The sequence below is a fragment of the Eschrichtius robustus genome, chromosome 16, assembly GCF_028021215.1.
Source record: "Eschrichtius robustus isolate mEscRob2 chromosome 16, mEscRob2.pri, whole genome shotgun sequence".
In the NCBI taxonomy this organism is placed as follows: Eukaryota; Metazoa; Chordata; class Mammalia; order Artiodactyla; family Eschrichtiidae; genus Eschrichtius; species Eschrichtius robustus.
The window spans coordinates 79,606,050-79,632,884 of NC_090839.1; the positions used below are offsets into that span (position 1 = coordinate 79,606,050).

At 46.1% G+C, this 26,835-nt stretch overlaps 1 protein-coding gene across 1 annotated transcript in view; it reads right to left on the reverse strand.

Annotated features, from left to right (window-relative positions):
- Nucleotides 1-26,835, reverse strand: part of GALNT17 (polypeptide N-acetylgalactosaminyltransferase 17) — a 447,372-nt gene that overhangs the window by 210,622 nt on the left and 209,915 nt on the right. The window contains exon 3 of the mRNA XM_068523846.1: nt 6,087-6,253. Within this exon, the coding sequence (XP_068379947.1) occupies nt 6,087-6,253 (167 nt within the window). The remainder of the gene's footprint in view (nt 1-6,086; nt 6,254-26,835) is intronic.

Genomic DNA, 26,835 nt, shown 5'->3' on the forward strand with positions numbered 1-26,835 from the left:
ATTGGTCGGTTCATATTTTCTATTTCTTCCTGGTTCAGTCTTGGAAGGTTATACCTTTCTAAGAATTTGTCCATTTCTTCCAGGTTGTCCATTTTATTGGCATAGAGTTGCTTGTAGTAGTCTCTTATGATGCTTTGTATTTCTGAGGTGTCGTAACTTCTCCTTTTTCATTTCTAATTTTATTGATTTGTGTCCTCTCCCTCTTTTTGATGAGTCTGGCTAATGCTTTATCAATTTTGTTTATCTTCTCAAAGAACCAGCTTTTAGTTTTATTGATCTTTGCTATTGTTTTCTTTGTTTCTATTTCATTTATTTCTGCTCTGATCTTTATGATTTCTTTCCTTCTACTAACTTTGGGTTTTGTTTGTTCTTATTTCTCTAGTTCCTTTAGGTGTAAGGTTAGATTGTTTACTTGAGATTTTTCTTGTTTCTTGTGATAGGCTTGTATCGCTATAAACTTCCCTCTTAGAACTGCTTTTGCTGCATCCCGTAGATTTTGGATCGTCATGTTTTCATTGTCATTTGTCTCTAGGTATTTTTTGATTTCCTCTTTGATTTCTTCAGTGATCTCTTGATTATTTAGGAATGTATTGTTTTGCCTCCACATGTTTGTGTTTTTTATGGTTTTATTTCCTGTAATTGATTTCTAATCTCACAGTGTTGTGGTCGGAAAAGATGCTTGATATGATTTCAATTTTCTTAAATTTACCAAGGCTTGATTTGTGACCCAGGATGTGATCTACCCTGGAGAATGTTCCATGCGCACTTGAGAAGAAAGTGTAATCTGCTGTTTTGGGATGGAATGTCCTATAAATATCAATTAAATCTATCTGGCCTATTGTGTCATTTAAAGCTTGTGTTTCCTTATTAATTTTGTCGGGATGATGTGTCCATTGGTGTAAGTGAGGTGTTAAAGTCCCCCACTATTATTGTGTAACTGCCAAATTCCTCTTTTATAGCTGTTAGCATTTGCCTTATGTATTGAGGTGCTCCTATGTTGGGTGCATATATATTTATAATTGTTTTATCTTCTTGGATTGATCCCTTGATCATTATGTAGTGTCCTTCCTTGTCTCTTGTAACATTCTTTATTTTAAAGTCAATTTTATCTGATATGAGTATTGTTACTCCAGCTTTCTTTTGATTTCCACTTGCATGGAATATCTTTTTCCATCCCCTCACTTTCAGTCTGTATGTGTCCCTAGGTCTGAAGTGGGTCTCTTGTAGACAGCATATATATGGGTCTTGTTTTTGTATCAATTCAGCGAGCCTGTGTCTTTTGGCTGGGGCATTTAATCCATTCACATTTAAGGTAGTTATCAATATGTATGTTCCTATTACCACTTTCTTAATTGTTTTGGGTGTTTTTGTAGGTCCTTTTCTTCTCTTGTGTTTCCCATTTAGAGAAGTTCCTTTAGCATTTGTTGTAGAGCTGGTTTGGTGGTGCTGAATTCTCTTAGCTTTTGCTTGTCTGTAAAGCATTTGATTTCTCTGTTGAATCTGAATAAGATCTTTACCAGGTAGAGTAATCTTGGTTGTAGGTTCTTCCCTTTCATCACTTTAAATATATCGTGCCACTCCCTTATGGCTTGTAGAGCTTCTGCTGAGAAATCAGCTGTTAACCTTATGGGAGTTCCCTTGCATGTTATTTGTCATTTTTCCCTTGCTGCTTTTAATAATTTTTCTTTGTCTTTAATTGTTGTCAATTTGATTACTATGTGTCTCGGCATGTTTCTCCTTGGGTTTATCCTGCCTGGGACTCTCTGCGCTTCCTGGACTTGGATGGCTATTTCTTTTCCCATGTTAGGGAAGTTTTCGACTATAATCTCTTCAAATATTTTCTCGGGTCCTTTCCCTCTCTCTTCTTCTGGGACCCCTATAATGCAAACGTTGGTGCGCTTAATGTTGCCCCAGAGGTTTCTTAGGCTGTCTGCATTTCTTTTCATTCTTTTTCCTTTATTCTGTTCCGTGGCAGTGATTTCCACCATTCTGTCTTCCAGGTCACTTATCCATTCTTCTGCCTCAGTTATTCTGCTAACTGATTCCTTCTAGTGTATTTTTCATTTAAGTTATTGTATTGTTCATCTCTGTTTGTTTGTTCTTTAATATTTCTAGGTCTTTGTTAAACATTTCTTGCACCTTCTCGATCTTTGCCTCCATTCATTTTCCAAGGTCCTGGATCATCTTCACTATTATTATTCTGAATTCTTTTTCTGGAAGGTTGCCTATCTCCACCTCATTTAGTTGTTTTTCTGGGGTTTCATCTTGTTCCTTCATCTGGGTACATAGTCTTCTGCCTTTTCATTTTGTCTATCTTTCTGTGAACGTGGTTTTCATTCCACAGGCTGCAGGATTGTAGTTCTTCTTGCTTCTGCTGTCTGCCCTCTGACAAGCCTCTTTTTTCTTGAATGTATGTGATATCATGGAAGTGGAGGGCTGCAGTTTCCACCTGAGCCATTCTTGACTAGCCTGAGAATGGACCATTCTACTCTCATTAAAATGATGGCTGCAGAACTTTTTCTTAATAAAAAGGGAGATATTATGCTTCACAGTTCAGAGGAGAAAAAAGAATAACATTAACTTGTTTTTGCTATAGGATCTTAATGTAAAACATGCATTGGAAAAAAGAGGGTGAGAACCCAGGCAAATGAGCAGTTGCTTCTGGTTAGTCTCTTCAGTATTTTTTTTGTCCAATTATATGTGCTTTTTGATAAATTCAAGTGTTCCTACAAAGAGCGTGCATTACTTTTAAGATCAGAAAAAAAAATTGGTAAGGCTGGAAGAAAATGTTTTAATCAAATTCAAACAGAAGGTAAGCAGGGATAACAATATTAATGTTAGACAAACTAAATTCAAGGCAGGGGGAAAAAAGTATGCTTTTAAGATAAAGGGAGCATTACATAATGGTAACAACCACTGCTAATAGTGAAGCCATTTAGATACAAATCTACAGTTGCCAAAGAAACTGACAACAAGATACAGAAATCAAACATTATTAGGAACACAGGAAGGAGTAGTCATTGTAGGAGGAGATGTTAAAACACCATTATCAAAAAACCTTACAAAAATAAACTCATAGTCTAGCTAAACACACAAAGTTGATGTCTGGCAGGAATTCAATTTCATGATTATAGAGTAGGGGGGTCTTTTCAAGTGTGTATAGAACATATACAAAATTTGTTAATACTAGTCAGAAAGAAAAAAAATGTTAACTTCCTCTTCCACTTAAAGAGAAGGCACTCCTAGCCTGGAGGAAATATAGACGCTAGAGCTGGGGAAAGAAAACAGGGAAACAATATTAATGTAGTCCACTCTGGGTTCCCCAGGTATCTCGGGGGACAGGGGAGGATGAATGGGAATTAACTTTAAGATCAGACTGAAACAAATACCTCTTCCTTACTTTTTCTCACCCATTAAGCGTCTTCATTTAGACCTGAAGTGTGAACCACTGAAATGGTACTTAACCCAGTGGGTCTCAAAGTGTGGTCCCTCCACCAGCAGCATAACTGGAGAGCTTGTGAGAAATGCAAATTCTCAGACCCACCCCAGACCTCTTGATTTAGAACTTCCTCCAGGTCAGGGTTCCAGGAGGTTCTGATGTGAAAGCATCTGATGCTAAAGGTGTATATAAATACCCCAGCTCCCTCACCCTTGAGCAGGTCAACTCTTGAGGGGTGGGTTTTACTCTGGCTTTGCCTTCCCTTCCTTATCCTACTTCCCCACTCCTCTAATGATGCACTTTACCTCCCAAATAAACTAATGCACTCAAATCTCAGTTTCAGGGGCTGTTCTGGGGCAACCCACACTAAGACATCTACTGGAGACCCCCATTCTCACAGAGCTTGTGTTCTGGTTGAGACTGACCTGTTCTTCCATTTCTTCCTCTTGGGCTGGGTCTGCTGAGATTTCCTCGGGGAAAGGAGCCCCACTGGTAGTGAGTCCTCACCCCAATTCAGTCCAGCACCTACTGTTTGCTTTCTTCTCTGGGTCTGCTAGCTCTGCTCTGCACCGCCTCTGGTCACTTCGTTGCTTGCCCCTGCTAGCCCTTTCCCAGCCCTATTCAGCTTCATCATTTACTCCCTGGCTGGGCTGTAACAGGGAAGAACAAATCTGACTCCATATTAGATCTGTTCCTTTTACTTTAACCTTTGTGCTCTGTTGCCTGTGCTTAGTCACGCTGGCTCTTCACCTTTCGTAAAAGAATGTTGCCTTTAGCCTGATATACAGGATAGCCTATTTTCAAGGCTCTGACCTTTAAGGGTATAACACTTTTCCATTCATGTAGTGATAAAGAGTTGCAGAACAGAATAACATTTGTCTTGGAGGTTTAGAGGAACATCCTGACCTGGCCTATGTGGACAACCACAAGAACAAAGGATTCTGACACCGAGAAGTTTGCAACAACTAATCACGGCCTTTAGAAGGGCTTTGCTGAAATCCTTCAAGGAGTTTGGGGTTTTTTTTGGCATGAGCCACCTGTCTCCTTGAATGGCCCTGCAATAAACCTTTCTCTGCTCCAAACCCTGACATTTCGGTTTGTTTGGCCTCACTGTGTGTTGGGCACACGAACCTGTGTTCGGTAATAGGGTGAGACTCACAGAGGGCTGGCTACCAGCCAGGCCCTGTGAAACCAAGTCCTGCCCAGTACTGGGAGTCCAGCTATGCAAGGCACAGCGATCTCATGTGCTATGTGCTACAGGAGGATACAGGGAGCTGAGGCAGCACAGAGCAAGGGTCTTATGATGTCAGCAAAGGAATCTCCCAGGAAGTGACACATAGGGGACACCTAGGGGACGAGAGGGATTTAGTCAGCAAACGGAGGAGGCAAGTAGGAGTCAGGATTCCCTGCAGAGGGTTTGGAAGTACTTCTGAAGCCAGAGGTCTGCAGGGGCACACAGAGAGGCTGCAGAGAAGGCCACTGTGAGCCATGACTCTGCCAGCTGACTTAGAGGCTTTAGGGAACTGAAAGAACCTCCTTCTCCCGAAAACACTCTCAATGTAAGTTTTAAAATAAGGATGTGAAAAATCCAGCAAATGACCCATCAGTCCTCAAAATTTGGAGGCCCAGGAGATGGTGGTGCCCTGATGGGTGTAATGCTGGGTCCAGACCCACTCAAACACTTCACTGGTAACAATCAGCTGGTTCAGAAGGATCAGGGGGACTTCAACTCCTGGGCCGATGAAACGTGAGCTCATTGGAGCTCCTGAAGATAATCAGGTTTCCAACAGGACCCATGACACTGTCCTGCCTCTTCCTCACCCTCTCCTGACCGGGGAGCACGGGGTAATCTTCTACTGATCACACCGAGAGCAAGGGGTTCAGCCTGCTCCTAATCTTTCAGTTGCTCAGAAGATAAGCCTCCTTGGCCTTAAGCACGCACACTGGCTGCCTTTCTTTGATGCCATCGGCTTGTGCGGGTTTCTCCCTGCAGTGATTTTGTAGGCTGGGATCCAACACAGAGGTACAATTAGCCAAAGCAACCCCCCTACCACCACTTTCACACTAGGCCTCCATCTCTAAGGACTTCAAAGGAGTTTTGATATTCTCATACAACAAATATAAAAAGTATTTGTTATATTTTTTTAATTGAGCCATCATTCCTAGTAGAACTGAACTCCTAAAGACCTGCAAACCCTGTGCATTTCTACCGACAGTCACTTTGGGCACAGTGGCCCAGAGGGGAATTCTGATGTATGATCAACAGTTCCCATCACAGGACAGAATTTCCCTTTTTCTTCTGCCTCTGGGAAAAGGATCAAGGAGATGGGATGAGGGGTGGGGATCGCGGAGGAATTCAGCTCTTCAATGTCATCTGCTTTAGGTAACATGAAGAGGGGAAATGAGTCCAGACGCGTAACCAGTAGTTTATTCCTAAGAGCCCTAGAGGACTCAAGGACTAATTAACTAGTGTTTGCCTGGATTTGTTCCCCCCAAAACAGCCCCCCATTCTCCAGCTATGCCCCAGGGACAGGAGACAAAGTCACTTGGGCTCAGGATGGAATGAAAGTGACGCTTCCCCCCTGCTGACATCGTGTGCGTGCACTGTCTTCTCCAACAATTGCATGCAGGTTGGCGGCCCCCATACCTTCATCACTATTGTCATCCACCAGGATGATTTCCTTCAGCAGGTGGGTCGGTGTGTGATTGACCGCACTGTGAACTGACCGCAGGATCACTGACAGGGCCTCGTTCACGAAGATAAATATGATGGATATCTGGGGCAGCTCCTTGGAGTACTTCAGCTCCTTACACCTGGGGGAAGACAACAGGGGAGAGCAGTCAGAGGAAGGGGCAAGGCACGGGCACTGCGGCTACACACGGTAAGGCTGTCAGCCCAGCCCTGGTACCCGTCCTCCCAAGGTGAGAATCGCTGGTTCCCTCCTGGCCTCTCTTGGCTAATATCTGAGAATAAAACCTAAGGAGGAGACAGTTAAGAAATCCAGCTCCGGGCTTCCCTGGTGGCGCAGTGGTTGAGAATCTGCCTGCCAACGCAGGGGACACGGGTTCGAGCCCTGGTCTGGGAAGATCCCACATGCCGCGGAGCAACTAGGCCCGTGAGCCACAACTACTGAGCCTGCGCGTCTGGAGCCTGTGCTCCGCAACAAGAGAGGCCCGCGCACCGCGATGAAGAGTGGCCCCCGCTTGCCGCAACTGGAGAGGGCCCTGGCACAGAAACGAAGACCCAACACAGCCATAAATAAATAAATAAAATAAAATAAAATAAAGAAATCCAGCTCCACTTCTCCCAAATGTACCACCCCATAGGAATGAGAAAGCATCAGTCTTGGGCACACATCGACTGTTTCCCGGGCTGCCACGCCCACACGTACCCCCTGGTCTCACTTCAGGGCACACCTGCCCGACTTCCCACTCCAGGCTCCTGCATTTCCTTCCTCGGAGCCTGCTTTGCTGCCTTCTGAGCAACTGCCTCACCCCCATCATTTCTCACCCAGAGGCAACTGGGAGATGATGTATAGATACCCCAGCTCCCTCAGCCCTGGAGGTGGTTGACTCTGAGGGGTCGGTTTTACACTGGCTCCCAGAGTTTCCCCCAGTGGGATTAAGCTCCATCACCCACGGTAGCAATCTGCATAACACCCTCTTTTGGGGACATCTTCCCTTCTCAGTCCTACTTCCCCTTAGCGGTGCTCTTTTCAATGCCCATATAAACGAATGCACTCAAATCTTTGTTTCAGGGTCTGTTTCTGGGAGAACCCAAACTAAGACATCTATCAGACCTACCAAGTACCCAGCACTAAGTACCCAGCACCAAGTACCCAGTACAGGAGACCTCTGCTCTCATGGAGCTTACACTCTGGGAAAAAGACATGAAACACACATGAAATTTATCATAATCAAGGAAGGGGGGCCTCTACCTGCTAGGACTGTGCTGCCTGACACACCCTAACTCTTCTTGCAAGCGTTCCTAGAATCTCCCGGGGGACTGGAAATGCGACCACCTGCCTAAGAGGTCCTCCCTTCTAATATCCAGCAACTCCCCCATCCCTGAAGACAGGGTGAAAGAGAAGAATGTTTTTCATCCAGGCTGGACTCAGGGGCGTAGGGCTTGGGCCTCCCTGGGGGCGCCCAGTGATGTAAGAGATGGCTGGTACCCAGGGAACCGGCTCTGCATGGCGCAGTGATGGAAGCACCAGCACTCTGTCCTGGGAGCACTAGGGAATTTGGTTTTATGCACAGTCTGAGCCACATCAGAAATACCAAGTGGAAACAGAGCAGAATGGAATCCAGAGCTAGTGCATTTCAATGCGTCCTCCTCCTCTCCGTGTGAGACTGTACAGTACACAGCACAATGTGCTCCAGAACAAGACAAAGGGAACAAGAGGAAGGGATGGAGTGAAAGGGAAGCAGCACTGAAGAGAGAGCAAGAAATACAGCTGTTTTTTTATGCTGAGCAGCTTGGGCTGTGTTGGGCCATATTAATCATGTAGGCAATTTTCAGAAGAAAATAAAGTTTTGTTACAATATACATTTGTGTCTCCTAGAGGAGACCATCCAGGGATCCATTGATCATGCAGCCTCATTTTTACCTCGATGCTGTAAATTCACTACTGGGGGCTGCCGAGGAGATTAGAATGGTTATTGATCGGCTCGCGGGCAGTTAGCGGGGATCATCTCATTTACTGCGTGGTGATCCGGGGGAGGAGGGCACATCCCAGAAGGTCCCTCGGAGCCCCCTTGACAGGGCCAGCAGCCATTCTGAGCCTGGCAGGCTAGCAGCTGCTCCTTCTCAGCCCACTCCTCAGCATACACGTGAGCACCCCGACCGTACACACGTACCTACTCTGAGCATGCACTCCTGGGCCCGGTTTCTTTCTTTCTTTCTTTTTTTGGTTGCACCACTCGACATTTGGGATCTTAGTTCCCTGACCAGGGATCGAACCTGTGCCCCCTGCATTGGAAGCGGGGAGTCTTAACCACTGGACCACCAGGGAAGTCTCAGGGCCTTTGTTTTCTTTGGGCCTTTGTTTTTAAACAGATTCTGGCCCTTGAAATTAAGAAGAAAAAAGGCCAAACTGCATCATACCAGCACCATCTTCTCCAGCTACAGGCAATGGGGTCAGGCTGCCATTAAGGCTGGGGGGTGGGTTAAGCCTCTTGGCCGGAGCAGGCAATTCCCTCTGCTGAGGTGGGACTCGTGGGCCCCCGGTCCTGCCCCTTCATGGTCAAGGTGGCCATTCAGTAAATCATGGGGGGATGTCAGAAGCAAGAAGCTCTCTGCCACACATTGAACCTGTCACCCTGGGCACAGTGCTCATGTTTTTTTCATCTCTAAAACTGTCAAAATAATCCTCATTGTATTTAGTTCTAGGTGCCTGGCTAAGGTCCTCGAAAGGATCAGGTGAGACCAGCCTTTGAGAGCCCTGGGCAAATGCAATGTACCAACTAATGGGAAGACCAGCCTGCCTGCCTGGCCCCTCCTTCCTCCCTCCTGGTTGCTCTGATCCCTTTTGTAGATTTCCCATTGCCATGGGCAAGGCTTCCACAGTTTTCACTCAACCCAGACCCTGCAGGACCCACGCAGGACTCTGCTCCCCGAAAGGGCTCCGGGCTCCAACCTTGCCCAGCTCACAGCGATTCACCTTTCCTGTGCCCAACATCTCAGCGTTTCCCAACAGGCAGACAATGTGAATACGGTCATTATGAAAATCAACATGGTTTTGTTGCTCTAGAGAGGCAGACTCTACCTTAAAAAAATCTCTAAGCCTAGCTTATGGCCTGATATGCAGGAGCGGCCACAATATGCTGGAGAGATAGAAAACTGAGGCCCTAAGCACCTGCTGTAAAGAGGAAGCACAGACTGAAACATACATTACTTCCGATCAGACATCCAATGCCCAAGGCAGCAGATGAGTGCGGGAAGGGAGATTAAGGATGGATGATGAAAAGGCAACAGGGAGGCCACACAGGCCTTAGAAATACTAGAGACTGCACAGAGGAAGAGGACAGGTACGGCTCCTGCCCCTGGAGGTGATGCTGGACCAATCATCCCTGTGGCCTGATGACACTCAGATGGTGTTTCCAAACCACACAGATCTGCGTATCCCACACCCCGCAGACAAGGGCTGACACGGAAGAAGCATCCCCCGCTCATTTCTGAGTTCCTGCAGAGCTGACCAGGTGGCGGGTGCTCAGTGCCAAGGTGGCGTGCAATGGCCCACAGGCAGGCAGATCTGGGGAAGGGAGCAGTCAGCTCAGCTCAGCATCCAGCCCTGTCTTTATATCATGGAACATACAGAATCAGATATGTTTCCTGCCTCCCCGACTGCAAAATCCAGGTGAAGGAGAGAAACCTGGAAGGTCCTGTGGATAAAAGAACAGGTTCCAGATTTGAAAGATACCTGGGGAGAGGCCGGCATGCCACAGAAACTGCAAAATAACTAAAAATCCACAGGGCTTTGTGTGCGTCCTCTAGAAACACAGACTCAGAGACGGGTCCCAGAAATCACACATTTCCTTTCAATAACTAGTCAGTAAGAAATAAACAATCTTGGGACTTCCCTGGTGGCGCAGTGGTTAAGAATCCACCCGCCAATGCAGGCGACACGGATTCGAGCCCTGGTCCGGGAAGATCCCACATGCCGCGGAACAACTAAGCCCGTGCGCCACAATTACTGAGCCTGCGCTGTAGAGCACACACTACTGAGTCTGCGTGCCACAACTACTGAGCCCGTGTGCCACAACTACTGAAGCCTGTGCGCCTAGAGTCCATGCTCCACAACAAAAGAAGCCACCCCAGTGAGAAGCCCACGCACCACAACTAGAGAAAGCCCACGTGCAGCAACGAAGACCCAACGCAGTCATAAATAAATAAATAAATTTATAAAAGAAAGAAAAGAAATAAACAATCTTTTGTCTGAAAGAAAATGGTTGGCGGGAAAGCTATCTTAAGGTCTGGATCAATTCCAATCAAAGCTCCAGGCCAGGAGGGGAGCTACAAAGAAATTCAAGACCAGGTTCCTCTCCTCAAAGGGCTAACAAGGGACCAGATTCTCTGTAAAGCTGTCCTCACAGAGAAAAGAAGGCAGAGACCAATAACCAAGCAAGTGACGTCTCTTACACACCTCACCACTGTCCATCTGTCTGTCTGTCCGGGATGCCTCCTTGAACTCCAGAACTGCTTGAGGGTAACCACTGTCCCCCCTCCCTCATCCTCCTCACCCCAGAGTCACCGGCATTGACTTCACTTAGCACCAAAAGTGCCCGTGCTCTTCCTTCACTGATGCTGAGTAAGAAGAGTTTGGGAGACTGGGCCACCTCTGGGAACCCACTAGAGAGTCACGTGCCACAATCAAGGGTCAAGGTCTCCAGCAGGGAAGAAATCAAAGCCCAAAGAGCCGCCCACGCCCTCTCAGAAGCAGAGCCCTGCCCACGAACACCTCTGAGGGAAACAAGTTCTATGACCCCAATGTGATACAGGTAAGAGGTATCAAAACACACCTGTGACCCAGTCCACCAACCTGGAAACAAAAAGAGGACCCCAAAAGATCCCCATCATTGTAAAAATATTTAGATGCAGCCTCTAGGAGACCCAGAAGATCACAGATAATAATGTTGATAATAATAACCAACACTTCATAGTGCAGGTGCCAAAAACTGCTGGAAGCTTCCCTGTACTGTACTATCTCATTTAGCGTGAACAACGATCCTATAAGGTAGGCAGTATTTTCATCCTCATTTCACAGCTGAGGGAACTGGGGCACAGAGAGGTGAAGTCATTTGCCCAAAGTCACACAGCAAGTCTGAAAAGCTGTAGGGGTGCCTGGACGTGAACTTCACCATCTGACTTTTAGACTCTTGCAAACGCCCCTGCGTGCCCAAGGCAGGGTGTGGTAGCTACAACAGACAAGCCTCTACACAATTTCCAGCCCAGCCCCTTCCTAGCTGGGGGGCCTTGGCTAACTTGTTTGGTCTCTCTGAGCCTCAGCTTCCTTTTCTCTGCCCTAAAAGCCCCAACGAGGTGGCGGTCCTCCGTGGCCAGCTGCACCATACCCAAGGGCTGCTGGGGGCGGAGTGCAGACCAGGAGAGGTCCCTTCAAGTGGGATAGGTGAGCAGAAGCCAGCCTCACCATCCCCGGGGGCTGATAAGGCTGGTGGGAATGTGGGCAAATTTCCTAGTGTTCTGGCTATGAATGTGGGCAAGGGGCCAACTGAGTGCTGGTCCCCGAGGAGTTATCAGAGTCTTTTAACGGAAGACCCCAAGCAAAGGGAGGCCACGTCTGCTCTCAGCCACGCCAGGACATTGCCAAGGTTCTGCTGCTTATGCACCACTTCTGTCCTCATGCACTCAGGCCCATCTCTGTGGGTCCCCACCAGCCCTCAGGGCAGAGGCAGGGAACCCCAGGACCTATAAGGCTGGGTGTGGAGGGTGCACATGTGTGTGCTCAGGATGGTAGGTGGGGCTGCCCCCAGGGCCTGAGCCCAGGCTCCAGTCCTTGCCCCTGGTCCCCCATCAGCTCCTCGGGTCCCATCTAAGGTGAGGGCTCCCCTTCACTGACCCTACCTGGTTTCTCTGTGTCGCTCGGCTCACATGGCCCATCACTGTGCGGCCAACCTGCAGGGCCTTCCGAGCTGCTCACCTCAGCTCTGGCTCCCAAGTGCAACAATGCCCTTCAGTCTCTGTCCCACTGTCTTCCCGACCCTAGTGAAGGGACCAACACCAAGCACTGTCCGAGCGCTAATCCCGCTGTCAGTAACGAGAGTCTTGGGTTTGATGGCTAAAATGCACTCAACACGATGACAAGGCAGTGCAACCCAAGGTGGCAAATGCTATACACTCATCCCTTGGGATCCACAGGGGATTGGTTCCAGGACCCCTGCAGAAAGCAAACCCCGCAGATGCTCAAGTCCCTTATATAAAATGCGCAGTACAGTTGGCCCTCTGTATCCGCAGATTCAGCCAACTGCGGATCCAAATCTACACCTGGTTGACTCTGCAGATGTGGGACCCGTGGATACGGAGGGGCAACTAGACCTACACCAGATGTGACAGATAAGTTGAGATGGACCAGGAAGGCAGAGAAGATGAGCTGTGCGCTGGGTTTGAAAGATAGATCAACGGATGACACTTGCTTGGTCAAGAACAGAGGGAGGGGCAGGCGATTAGCACTTCTGAGCACACAGAGGCACTAGGGTTCCCTTCCTCTCTTCCAACGCCTTCCAGAAAAAAAACTGTCTAAGCTTGCTTAGAGCTGGGGCACTAAAGAGCCAAGTTTTGCAGCCAGAGACTCATATGGGGCTCTGCAAATTCCTACCAGGCTGATTCCTTTTTCATTTTCAAAGTGCTCCAAAAACATGCGTAAGGTCATAAAAACTCATTAACAAAGGTTCAACAGCTGACAGCAGAGTCCGCGCTGTCTCAGTGCCAGGCCTCTCTACCAACCTTTCTGAGTTCGGGAAGGCAATGTGGAGTAAAATGAGAGGGAGGGAAGTGTGGGGAGTCAAACAGAATAGGCACTTTGAGTCATCAAACCCCACCTTGCCATCCCAAGAGCAGCTGTGCTCCAATGAGAAAACCCTTGAGAATTGTGACAGGCATGCAACAGACCTTCACCTCTACTTCTCCCACTACTGAGGGCAGATGTGGGAGCAAGGACTCCCAGCATCACATCCACACGACATCAAATCCACCTCTAAATGGACGGTCCAGGTCCTTGGGTATCTACCCTTTAAATACTGATCGCGCTCTACATATGCGAGCAAACCTGGAAAGTACCCCCCCGTTCTCCCCATGCACTTCCAAACCTGCCAGCTCCCCCAGCTTTGCCGGCACACGCTTCCTTGGCTTGGCCAGACCCTCACTGGTCAGCATCCGACACACTCCACATATAGCCCAAAGCCCACACTCTCAAACTGAGAGCCAAAAGGGCTCTGTTCCCAAGAAAGTGTTAGTGTGGCCCAGCCACTTAGCAAGAGGATTCATTTTTCAAATAGTGGTATCCAGTTGCCAGGTAGAAGGAACCAGAAAGGAAAGGCGAGTGTATGGAAGAGTCGCCTCTTGGCTGCTACTTGAATTCCACGTGGCCACAGACACTGAGAGCACACGCTGAACCACAGACGTGGCTACGGTGCACATCGATCCAAGGCATCCCAAGCCATGGGTTAGGCCCTACCAAGAATAGAAATGAGCTCCTCCTTGGAAGCCCTATTGCAGATAGGCCACCCTTCTTTTTTTTTTATAAATTTATTTATTTTATTTATTTATTTTTGGCTGCATTGGGTCTTCGTTGCTGCGCAGGCTTTCTCTAGTTGCGGCGAGCGGGGGCTACTCTTTGTTGCGGTGCGCGGGCTTCTCACTGCGATGGCTTCTCACTGCGATGGCTTCTCGTTGCAGAGCATGGCCTCTAGGCGCGCGGGCTTCAGTAGTTGTGGCATGCGGGCTCAGTAGTTGTGGCTCGCGGGCTCTAAAGTGCAGAAGGCCACCACTCTTGAGCTTGGACATGGCCATGACCATTGACCCCATGCGTGCTGACTGACACAAAGCAGCAGGATACACCACACGTTTTCTAGCGCACACCACGTCCAACAACCTCACCTTTTCTTCAACCAAGAAATAAACTCCTCCCTCCTCTCTCTGTCTCCCTGTGGACACAGGGCCAGATTATGAAATCAGGTCACCAAGCAAGTCTAACTGCCCATGATGGTTAATTTTATGTGACAACTTGTCTAGGCCACAGTACCCAGATATTTGGTCAAACGTTATTCTCAGTGTTTCTGTGAAGGTATTTTTAGATGAGATTAACATTCAGATCAGCAGGCTTGGAGGAAAGCAGATTACCCTTCCACATGTGGGGGAGCCTCATCCAATCAGTTGAAAGCTTTAAGAGAAAAAAGACAGAGGGCCCCTGAGGAAGAGGGAATTCTGCCAGCAGACTGCCTTTGGACCCGAGCTGCGGCATCAACTCCTCCCTGGGTCTCATGGCTGCTGGTGAGCCTTGCAGATTTTGGACATGTCAGCCTCCACAATTGTGTAAGCCAAAGTCCTTAAAATAAATCTCTCTTGCTTTCCATCTATGTACCTATCTATGTCTCTATCTATCATCTATCTATAGCTTATGTACAGATATCTCTATCACCTGTCTGTATGTTATCTTTATCTCATTTATGTCTTAGATACCCTATCTTATCTCTATAGATAGAGATAGATAGCCAGATGGATGGATAGATGGATCGATGGATGGATGGATAGATAGATAGATAGATAGATAGATAGATAGATAGATAGATATCCTATTAGTTCCATTTCTCTGGAGGACCCTCACTGATACACGGCCCTGTAGTTTGGAAGAAAAGATTATACCAAATCGAGGTGTCATGTCTCATTAGAACCCTGTCATTCCAATCTCTCCTTCCTATCACAGCCTCAGACACCACCCCAGGACAGCCAGGGAGCTTCTGACCCATAACGAGAGAGGACCAGAAGGACCACCTAGTTTGGCAGTGGAATTATCTCAAAGCTCCCATGGCCTTTCCTGGACCTCATCACTGCCCAGAGCTGCTGCACCTCAAACATCTCCATCTTCAACAGTCACAGCCTCCCTTCCTTCCAGTTCTCCCCACCTTGCATCCCCAAACCAGCCACTCTTCAACCTCAACGAGACCTCCCGGTCCTGGGCCACTCTGTTTTCACTCAGTATATCAGCTCTACCCTCGCCTGGCTAAAATCTTCCCTTCACCCTTGCTCCCTTGGCCTTCTTTCCCACCAGCCCTGAAGAACCCCAGCTGGGGATCACTCGTCCATCTAACTTTCCTCCGCTTCACACACACACTGCTGACACTGCAAGAAAAAGTCCCACCACTGCAGTGGTGACAAGACAAATCCAAGGCCCCCAGTCCCCGTGAAGCCCTGGGAGCTGCCCTGCACCCTTCTTTTCGAGGCTTTTCAGAACTCTCAATTCCCCCATCCCCACCTCGTTCTCTACTTCCTACTTTTCCTGCTTTCCTCGAGCCAACCTCTCTCTTGCAGGTACCTCCTACTCCAGAGGGAATCAAGGTCACCAGCAGGAACTTCCAAGTGTGGTCTCAGGCCTGAGGCAGCAGCACCCCCCAGCAGCCTGTTAAAAATGCACCAACTTGGTCCACCCAGACCCACTGGTTCAGAGTCCCTTAGCAAGTTCCTCAGGTGGCTTCTCCGCACCAGTGGAAATGTGAGAAGCACTTCCCGAGTCCCCCTCGCCACCTAAAAGCTTATCAACCTCTGAGCTCAGCCTTGAAGGAGGCAGCTTCAGGAGGTCAAAGGTAACCCCCTCCTCTGTGCTGTGGATTCCCCAGCCTCCTCCCATCCAAACGCCTTGCTTCACCCATTATTCTCTCTCCTCTAGCTTCACTCTTCTTCCACTGACTTTTTCCACTCAAGGAAGGGACTCAAGTCTCTCCCATTTACATCCAAAAAAATCCCTTGCCCCACAGCCTTAATCGGCCTCTTCTCCTTGTCTGCCCTCCCTGACTTCCTCCTTTATCTGTCATTCGTCCCTCACTCGACCATCATTTGCCTCCTAGTTACCTTATTCTGCTAAAACTGTTCTTGTTAAGTTTCCAGTGACATCTAGGTGGCCCGAATCAATGGAAACTTCCCAACCTCACCCCAGCTGAGGATCCTTTCTGCAGTGTTTAACACGGTTGCCTCTCTCCTTACATAAACAGTATTTACTCCTGGATCCTGGCACCCTCCCCATCTCCTCATCCCCACCTCTGCTTTTTCTCCCACTGGAGATCTGTCCTGGCCACTTGTTTATTTCACAGGTTACCCTTTTGTGCTAATCCTCCAAATTCCAAAATTCTTCAAGGCTCCTTCTTCTGCCCTCTCCTATTCTCACCTGGTCAACTCTTCCTGGGTGATCTCATCCAATTCTACAACTCCAACCACGATGCCAGCAACTTCCAAACCCCCATCTCTAGTCCGGATGCTTCACGCTTCTGCTTCCCACTGGGCATCTCCACTTGGACGTCTCATCAGCATCCCAAATACAGCATACCTACAACTGACACCTGCTCTCTCTGCACCTTCCTGTCTTCATTGGAGGTCACCACTCTTTCTCTTTGGGAGTCAAGTCAAAATCATGTCCCGTTCAACATGTCACCAAGTCCTAAAGATTCTACCATCTTTAGGATCTCTTTATGACACTCCCCTCCACCCCCATTTCTACTACTGCCACACCTCCACTCTGTATCATTCCCCCCAGATGACACACAAAGCCACCTAACCAGTCCCTGGCCTCCAGTCTGTCCATCTGCAGCCCTCTGTGGGGTGGTATCTATCCACCTCACTGCAGCTACCATGATCTCTCTAAGATGCAAATGTGATCATGTCACTCTTCTATGTCCACTATCCCCTTGGCTCTCTGTAGCTTTCAGAATTAGCTTCAGACTTCTTTGCTTGGCACCCACGTTCAGCCCCAGCTGACCTCTCCAACCTCATCTCCTCCCTGTTGCTTCCCCCAGGAACTGTAAACTATTTGTATTTCCCAGAACCGGAAATGCTGCCTCTCAATTCACACACCTTTCTCCCTGTCTGAAGTGCCCTTCCTTCTGCGTAACCTGTCCTCCTCCCTCAGCCCAGCTCCAGGCAGCTCTCCCAGACTCCCAACAGGATGTCATGCCCCTGTCCTTTGTCACTTTCTCTCCCTCTGCACGCTGTCATCCTGACACTCTTCACTCTGTCCTCTCCCATTGCGGGGCAGCCAGTGAGTCTTCTTTCTTTTTTGTTTCCCCAGAACCCAGAACAATACTTGGCAGATAAATGGTTACTGAATGAACAAATAAAAAGCCAAAGTCCTCCTATCTTCCCAGTTTATTCCCTCCGCTCTTCTTATGATCAAAGGCATCACTTACCTCCTCCCGCTATTATAACTTCAGTGATGGCACCTCAACACTTAAAAGATACCATTCTGAACACAACTGTCTCCCTTGATTTACTAATCAGAGCTCAAATTCTAAAGGCTGCTTGGGTCAAGTGCATTAACCAGCCCCAAACTCTCTTTTTTTCTTCCCTCCTCATCAAGCTTTGCCTATAATCCTAAGAAAGAGTGCTATCATTTTTAGCAACAGCAAACCTTGCAAAACAAGATATGGGGCTGAATAAATGAGATGTATGAGGCCCCTCTTTTGGAGCTCTCCTCATTAGGGAAAATGCACACTTTTCTGAGTGGCTTAATTTCCTCTGGTTGAGCTCAGTTCATCCAGGAAGAAGCAGCACACCTCATTAGCTCAGTTGCCACACAGAGCGGTCTCCGAGATGAACTGCCTACTGCAGCATTTGAGTCTGCATGCATCCTGTCTATCAGTTGTACTGGGGCAATTTCCATGAATCAAGATTCAGCTTGCTCCATACATGGCATGGTTTCCTATCTTGGGGTCCAGGGAGCCCCAGGAAAAGCTCCAGAAATTGGATGCAAGATGTTGTGGGTGTAGGAGGATTTGTTTTTTCGGAGCTCCATCGGTTTCCCACAGGAGCGCCGTGGGAGGGGAGGAACCCAGGCCATACGGCCAGCGAGGACCATTGTCAGTTGCAGCCCCACACCCTGGTCAAGACCAGTGCCAGACTCACACCCTGTTTTCAAGCACCGTGGGGTAAACAAAGCTCTATGCTTCCCCTGCCAGCCTGGTTCCTATAAACATTTATTTTGGAATAGTCCCCAAACCACCTTTGATTTTGGGACTGAATACCGACTGGCTCCATGGCTTCCTGGGAAGTCTCTTTCACCGAGTTGTGAAGAGTTGCTTTTCCAAGCACAGGGCAATTGTCTTTAGCCAGAAAATCCAGGAGACTCAGCACTGCTTGGCCAGATGACACTATGCCAGTTTCAAGATATAGTAGGAGGTCCTGACGTGGGCAAAGAAACCCTACCTGTCTCTCTCTATCTTCAGAAGTTTTTTTTTTTTCATTAAGTGAAAATGGTTGATTCACTATCTTTAACCCTCAGTTCCAACCACAGTCTCCTGCTTTGTGTAGCACTGCTTTCCCTAAAAGGAAGGGGGAGCCACACACACATGGGGCTGGGGTAGGGGCATCCTTCAGACTCTCAGCTTAATAGATGAATCTGCCTGAGTGTGATGTAGCTTATCTTGCTGTCTTCAACTGAAGGGAACAGAAAAAGAAAAGAAAAACCCTCGAGTTCTATTAAGCAGTGGCTCAGGAGGAGAATTTCTAAAAACAATTGAGGATAAATTAATGCAGAGAGTTTCAGGCCACAGCTAAGAAAGCCTCAGGGCACTTAAGACACAGGAAATACTGCCTAAGTTATTCATACATAGTATTTATCCTATAAGCTTTCTAAAGTGAGCAGAGACAGCCCCGACTGCTGCAGGAGGGACAAAAAATACATTAGGAAATGATGCAGATTGGAAATAATAAATAGCGGTGTTCCAAAGCCCAGAGGATCCAAAATTTGGTCAAAAAGATTCTTCATAGAAATTGAAGGCCATACAACACTCTGTTCTCAGCCAGTCCCCCCTCTCTCCACCCCCAGCCCCTCACAAGATGCCAATCTGGTTCTAAAGGTTGTTACCCTGTCACTTCAGCACAGCAACGAGAAACATTATTACCAAACTAGCTATTTTTCCTTTTAATGTTCAAGCCAAACTGGCCAGTCAAGCCTATCTTTTTATAGACACTGACCCTGAAAACACTTCTGTTTATTCCTGCATCTGGGCCATCCTTGGCATTATTGTTGTTACTTTTTTCCCCCCAATTTTAAAAATTGAAGTATAGTTGATTTATAGTGTTGTGCTAGTTGCAGGTATACAGCAAAGTGATTCGGTTATATATATAATATATATATATATGTATTTTTTTTCAGATTCTTTTCCATTTTAGGTTATTATAAGATATTGAATACAGTTCCCTGTGTTATACAGTAGGTCTTTGTCATTTATCTATTTTATATATAGTAGTGTGTATCTGTTCATCCCAAACCCCTAACTTATTATTGTTGTTGCTTCTATTGTTGTTACCCCCATCCATAACGTCTTCCCCAAAGACTGGCCCTCCTTACTCTGAGTCAAATCCGACACACCAGCCCCTCCAGGTCTTGCTTAGTCCTAACCTGGCCATGCCTGTCTTACTGGACAGAAAATGCCTTCTCCCTCTCTGGACCACTAAAGCAATTCAGCAGATCCCCAGTCCTTCACCCCTCAAGGTATGCAGGTCCTTTGCCACACGATTCTGAAGTTCTCACTAAAGAGGCGAAGTCTATTTCCCCACTCATTGGATCTGGGTTCAGCCCCATGACCTGTTTTGACTAGCAGGACAAGGTGAAGTGCTTGTGCCAGCTCCAAGCATGAGCCTCAAGAGAGAGTCTCATGCCTCTGTCCATCACCAGAGAAGCACTGGGCTGGCTCTCTGGTCCCAGATGAGGATGGAAGCTGGGTGGTAAGAAAGTGACACACCACACAGGACAATGCAGCTGCTCACCACACCAAGAACTTTCCAGGGTATACATTATCTAATCACTTTTCACCGTGAGCCAGTCATGTGGGTATCCCCATTTTGCTGATGAGAGAACTGAGGCTCAGAGTCACAAGCCCAAAGGCAAGTGAGTGGTAGACAGAGCGAGGCTTTCAACCCAGATCTACCTGACAGCAAAGCCCCTTGTCTTAGCCTCTGCAAAAAGAAATGACTTATCAAGGAGGGTCTGGGTGGAGGGATTTTGATGGCTTCTGTTTCTTCCTTTATATTCCACACCAAACATAACTTAAAAAATACTCTGAATGTTACTTGTTGAAAGGTTTTTACGGAAATCATTTTAGCACTTAACACATGATGTCAGCATTGACCTGAAAGAGTAAACAGGTAAGAATAAATAACAAAGCCGTTGAGGGGAAAAGGGTACTAAGGAAACCCAGAGACATACATGATGTTAAAATCCAATATGATGTTAAAACCCAGAGACATATATGATGTTAAAAGCTAATATAATTTAATCAGTAACAAGTTGATTGACAAGTGAAACAGAACTAAGAGACCAGAAACAAAGCTGATCTTAGAGAATGTATGCCAAGAACACACCACAAACCAAAGGGTAGGGGAAGAATCATTCAAAAAAATGTGCTGGGATTACTGTCTCCCTATTGGGTAAAATTGTGAGAGTCTCCCCTCCAAACACACTGCAAAATAAATTTTAGATAGATAAAACAGTAAAATTGAGAACTCAAAATACAAGGAAAGAAAATAAAAATGAAAATGAATATTCATACAAACTCCAGATATTAAAGAATCAACAGTTTGATAATAATTGCAAACCTCTGATTATCAAAAGTAATAAAATTAAGACAACAGCAAACTACCAAAATATTTTACAGCAATTACAAAAGAGTAAAAGATAATGAAAATCCAAAGCACACAATTAGGTAAATAAACAAAAAACATGAACACAAAATTCAGGGAACAAAAGAAACAAATAAACATGAGAAGAGGTGGACCCTCAAGAGTAATAAGAGAAATTCAAAGTAAAACAATAATGAAATGTCATTTTGCCTCTAGGTGGTGAAATTATCAATAATTTTTTCTTGCTTCTTTACACATTTTCTGTTCTTATTTTTTATAGTGAGCAAACATAACACCGAAAAACACATCAGTTTAAATTAATGCATGATAACAGAACCATATTGCAAAATTCAAGGGAATAGCAGTGCTTGGCTACACGCTCTTGGATTTTTGTGTATGACATCAATTGGCATAAATAATCGACACCCCATGTCATCCCACAACATGCCCTCTGAGGCCACAATCGGAAAGAGAATTCTGAGTCAAAACCAAAATTACAACTATTCTCTTTTCAAAGGCAGATGTGGGAGAAAGATGACATGGCCCAACCTCATGTTATTTATTCTAGAAAAGAAACATATTTTGCTCTACCCAGAAGCTATTCCATGATGGCCTCGTATAATAAACATAAAACCAACCACTCATAGACCTTCACTGTTAGCCAACATGTAGCTTTGAAAAGGCATGAGAAACTTAAACATAAAATGACTGTAATTTGATCAAATCCCAGTTAGCTCCAGCCATATGCCAGTTTCTTAAAGTTATGGGAACCGCCATTTACAATGATAATAAATGCTACACGGGATGGGAACCCAAGCCTGGGCATTTTGTAGAGAAACTGAACCATCCAACTGAGCTTGCTGGGCATCTAGTCTGACCTATTAATAACCATGTATAAAACAATCTAATGACTTGTGTGACCAGTTCCTAACTCGAGGATGTACTTCTGCTCTGGAGTAAAATGGCCTGAAAAGAAACTTCAACCCTCTTTAAAACTCAAATTCACTGGTTTCTCAATGTGCTATAGAATTCCCTCTGCCACTTGTAGCATCCCACAGACATATGTGAATAATACGTAGCTCTCATTCTTTTCTCATTCTTTTCAGTCTTTTCCAGGTAATGACTTCCTTTCTAAAATCCCACAGGTAAAATCTGAAGCGAACTTGGAGACCTCCGTGTTGACACAAGTCCTCACATCTTGGGGCTGGTGAGAGAGATACAGAAATGGCAGCGGATACATGAAGCAGAGGCACAGGAATAAATCTTTCCATGCAGCCTTTGGCCCCAACACTAACCCTTCTCATCACTAATCTGTAGATTCCATGAAGTCAGGGACCACATCTCTTTGACTGATAATATCTCCAGCACATAGGTTGGGCTCATCCCAGATGCTCAATAAATATTTGTTAAATACATGAACAAATAAAATAGAGAAAAGAAATTCTAGTCACCTGTGGCGTAAAAGGGTTATATGGAGCACACAGTTCTGGAATTCCAAAGATTAAACAAAGAGCCTATAATCATAGGAAAACTGAGTCCCCTCCCAGGGTACCTCCTTTGCCTGTTGGAAGCTGTCTCATCAGATCACTGGAGAAGCAGCTCACCTTGCTGAGGATGGTGACTTTATTTAATTCCAAACATTTTTTTTTTCCCTACTAGCAAGATCTAGGAGAGGGAAAACTCCTAGAAAACTAAGCAGTACAAATATGCCTCAATGCTTATGACAGATGGAAGGCAATGCCTATCCCTTGATTTAATATGGATCTTGTGTTCACCCAAAAAACCTGTTCCTTTATTTTTAACACACCAAAGGACAAGTGTTTCTATATCACCTGGAAACATTAGCTTAACTGTGACATTTGCACACACTGAACATCAATTACAGACCAGCAAGGCGTTGAAGATAGAGAAATTTTTTTAAACCTCCCTAATACCCTGGGAAAGCTCACAGCTCCATAAGGGGAAAAGACAGGCAAATCATAATTATGATTACGGGATGATAAATGTCACAAGGGAGGTTTATTCGGGATGCTCTGGGAACTTAGTTCTGCCTGCAAGGAGATAGATGGGGGCCCACCCAGGGAAGGTTTCGCAGAGGAGATAAAATTTGATCTGGGCTATGAAGCATGAATAGGTAATTTCCAGGTGAGGGCCTGTGAAGAGAGAGAGAGGAAGAAGGGAGAAACTCTTGAAGCAAAATGAAACGAGTACCATGTGTAAAAACAGGAGAGAAAACGTATATTGCACCACCAGGAAACAGAAATAGGTATTTCAGAGGGTGTCTGGGGTGAGGAAAAGAAAAGAGCAGTCAACCAGCTACACTGAAGCCTGTTTATAAAGTTCAGACCCGATCCGCCAGCAGTGGGAAGCCAGGACATCAAGGATTATTGACCAGGGAAGTGACATGACAACACACGGCATGTGTCTAAATCAAAGAAAGGTCTCTCTTCAAATCGGCCCAAGACACAACCTCACAGGCAAAGTTCCAGTCTCTCAAAAAGGACATGGGGGCCTTCCCTGGTGACGCAGTGGTTAAGAATCCGCCTGCCAATGCAGGGGACACAGGTGCAAGCCCTGGTCTGGGAAGATCCCACATGCCACGGAGGAACTAAGCCCGTGTGCCACAACTACTGAGCCTGCGCTCTAGAGCCCGTGCTCCACAGCAAAGAGAAGCCATGACAATGAGAAGCCCGTGCACCCCAACCAAGAGTAGCCCCTGCTCACAGCAACTAGAGAAAGCCTGCACGCAGCAACAAAGACCCAACGCAGCCAAAAATAAATAAATTTATTAAAAAAAAAAAAAAAGGACATGGGGATAAACGTTCCCCATCCAAGGAGCTCTTTCGTGTCAGACTGCCCTGATTACAACCCTAGCTTCTCACCGTGTCTGTTCATCTCCTCCTCATCCGCCCTCAGAGATTCTGCCCCAGTTGGCCCTGGGACATTTGGACTCTCTGGAGACATCCTCCAATGGTACCCACAACTGAGTCGGATGCTCCAATTCCTCTCCTAGGTCCCAAAACTCTGGCCTACCCACTAGTTCTCAGGGTGCATCTTTGACGTGTCCTCTCTACCCCATGGGACAAAAAGTCCCTCCTTGATCACATAAACCTACAGCTCACTGCATTATTGGCAGAAAATGATGTTTTTCAGTTCAAGTCATCAGGACTGTGGATAAGGCATTTTATCTCATAGGCAAAGCCCCGAAAGGAACGGGGCTGACCTGTGAAATCAAATTTAGCAGGAGCTGGTGGACTCATCAATGACCAGTAGACCAGGCAAAGCAGCAGGCAACTTGCCAGATCTGAAGTCCCAATTTCTCTGCAGCCTCAGACATTAGGGGGCCTCACCCTAACCTGGCCCTACCCCTTAAAGGCAAACCCACATTACTTGGGGATGCCCATCCAGAAATCACCAACAAACGTTGTCAAACAGAAGGGTAGCCCTGCCTATACCAGAGGCCAGTGGACCATGCATTACAATGGTAGCTAAGCAAGGAACATCTCCCCCCAACCCCTGCCCAGATGCCTGGAACTCTGGGTTTCCACCAATACTCTTTTTGGCCCCATACCTTTCATTAACTTATCCTTATGCTAATACCCAGCTAGGACTGAATCTACGCTCTAGAAAGATATTGTGAAGGCAACGAGGAAAACATTTTGAAAAGGAGGCATCAGGAAAGGAGGAAGATCATTAAGAAGATAATTGGAGTGGTTTTACGAGAGACACAAAATGATTCAGGGTCAAGGTTTTTTATTGACAAAATGTATGACTTAGGACAATTAAATGGTCATGAATGTATGCACCTAACAACATAGTTTGAAAACACATGAAGCAAAATGTATTGAAAAGCAAAGACGTAGAAGACAAATTTACAATCACAGTGAGAGATACCAACACATCTCTCAGAAATTCAAAGAAATAAAAATATCCAATAAGTACACGAAAAGACGATCAATCTCTATAGTAATCAAAGATATGCATCCAAGAGCTCTAAGGAAACATGTTTTGTATCCTGAATTCAGGTTGGCCAAACAAACAGACAAAGTCTATTTGAGATCAAGTTAGCAGCATCTTTCAAAATTAAAAATATGCCCAGCATACCCAGGCATGAGAAAATGTCAGATAGACACCAAACAGCTGATAGTGGTTACCTTTTTTGAGAAGAGTAAGGTTTGGAGCTCAGGCTTTAAGAGGGATTTTTCTTGCTCTCTCTCCATCTAAATAACTCACAAATAATACATTCAACTGTTATCTGTATACTTTCTTTAAATTAAAAAAAAAGACAAAAAATAGATATGGTAGTTAGAAAATCATAGGAGACACCTGTACATTTCAACATAACAGGCACATCCTGTTTTATTGCATTTCTCAGATATGACATTTTTTTACAAATTGAAGGCTTGTGGCAACCCTATATCCAACAAGTCTATCGGCGCCATTTTTCCAATAGCATTTGCTCACTTCATGTCTCTGTGTCACATTTTGGTCATTCTCACAATATTCCAAACTTTTTCATTATTTTTATATTTGTTATGATGACCTGTGATCAGTGATCTTTGACATTACTATTGCAAAAAGATTATGACTCACTGAAGATGTTGGTTAGCATTTTTAGCAGCAAAGTATTTTAAATTAAGGTATGTCCATTTTTTTAGACATAATGCTATTGCACACTGAATGGGCTACAGTATAGTGTAAACATAACTTTTCTATGCACTGGGAAACCCGAAAGTTGTGTGACTCACTTTATTGTGATATCGACTTTATTGCAGGAGTCTGGAACCAAGCCCACACTATCTCTGAGGTCTGCCTGTAGTGTTTCCTATGAGGAGTCCTGGAGGGGGTGATAGATCCAGTGAATCAAGACGATTCCTCCCAGAAGCCTGGGAGCGGAAGGAAAGGAAGGAGCACGGAAGCAGGTTTAAAAAGAGGTAACTTCATTTGGAATTCAGCCCCAGCCAATGAGTCCCTCTGGTCCCGTGCTCCTACATCCTTGAAGAATCTTGTTCCTCATTTTGCCAGGAGGCCTGATTGCAGGCAGGAAGCATGTTAAGGTCTAGCAGGCAAAGTAATGACTTTTTTCAAAATGAGTGTCCTGGCACATCCAACTCTTCTCTTCCTGAGACATTTTATTCCCTGACTCTGTGTCCATGTGGATGTTTAAAATTTGCTTTCATGAGTAATTACAAATGAGTTCTAATGAAAAAATATGTAGCAAACTGTCTGCACATTGGTCCGAAGGAATATTTATGGGAATGCTACTGTTATTGGGCAAAGTGGTGTTCTATTGGGAATTCCACCCCTACGAAAACATCTCACAGAAGAGGGGCCGGGTTACACCTGGATGGGATTTTGATCCTGTGAGGTCTAGGGCTGGAGTGAGAGGCTTCCTCAAGACAGAGTCAGAAAAGAAAAAAACTGTGTAGGAGCACAAAAGGTCTAAAATGCCAGGAATCGGGAAGGCCAATCACCAAATCTGTTGGAGGGGTTAGAAATCAGTATATTAAGCCAAGAGTTTGCATGCAGTTTTCACAATAGGAAGCTCGATATCCGGACCAGCCAGTATATGAGAGGGGGCCAGACAGCCTGGCTTAAAAGGTCAAGCCTGAGGCAGACTCCAGCCCCAGGGAAGCGGTCCCTCAGCAGCCTCCTCTGTCCTGATACATATGAAGCCTTCCTGAAGCAGGAGCCTGGCTCCAAAGACTTCCTTACCTGTCTACTGCTCCAGGGACAGGAGCTGATGGTGGCACTGGAGAATTGCAAGACTTTTTCCTACACCTACTATCTCTGTGTCCAAGTGGGTGTGGCAAGGAAATCAGGAAAACTGCAAAAGATGCAAAATTTTGGCAAAAGGACGGGCTTGCTAGGGCTGGAACATCAGAGGGTTTCTGGAGACATCAACAGCCCCAAGTAGCCCTCTTAAGTGCCGGCAAGGGAAATGTGTACATATGTCAGGGAAAGCTATGGAGGGCATCTCCAGCTGGAACTTCTTTGACTGATGTCTGATGATAATGTTTAGCAGCCACTTCATACTGTACACTTTGAACTT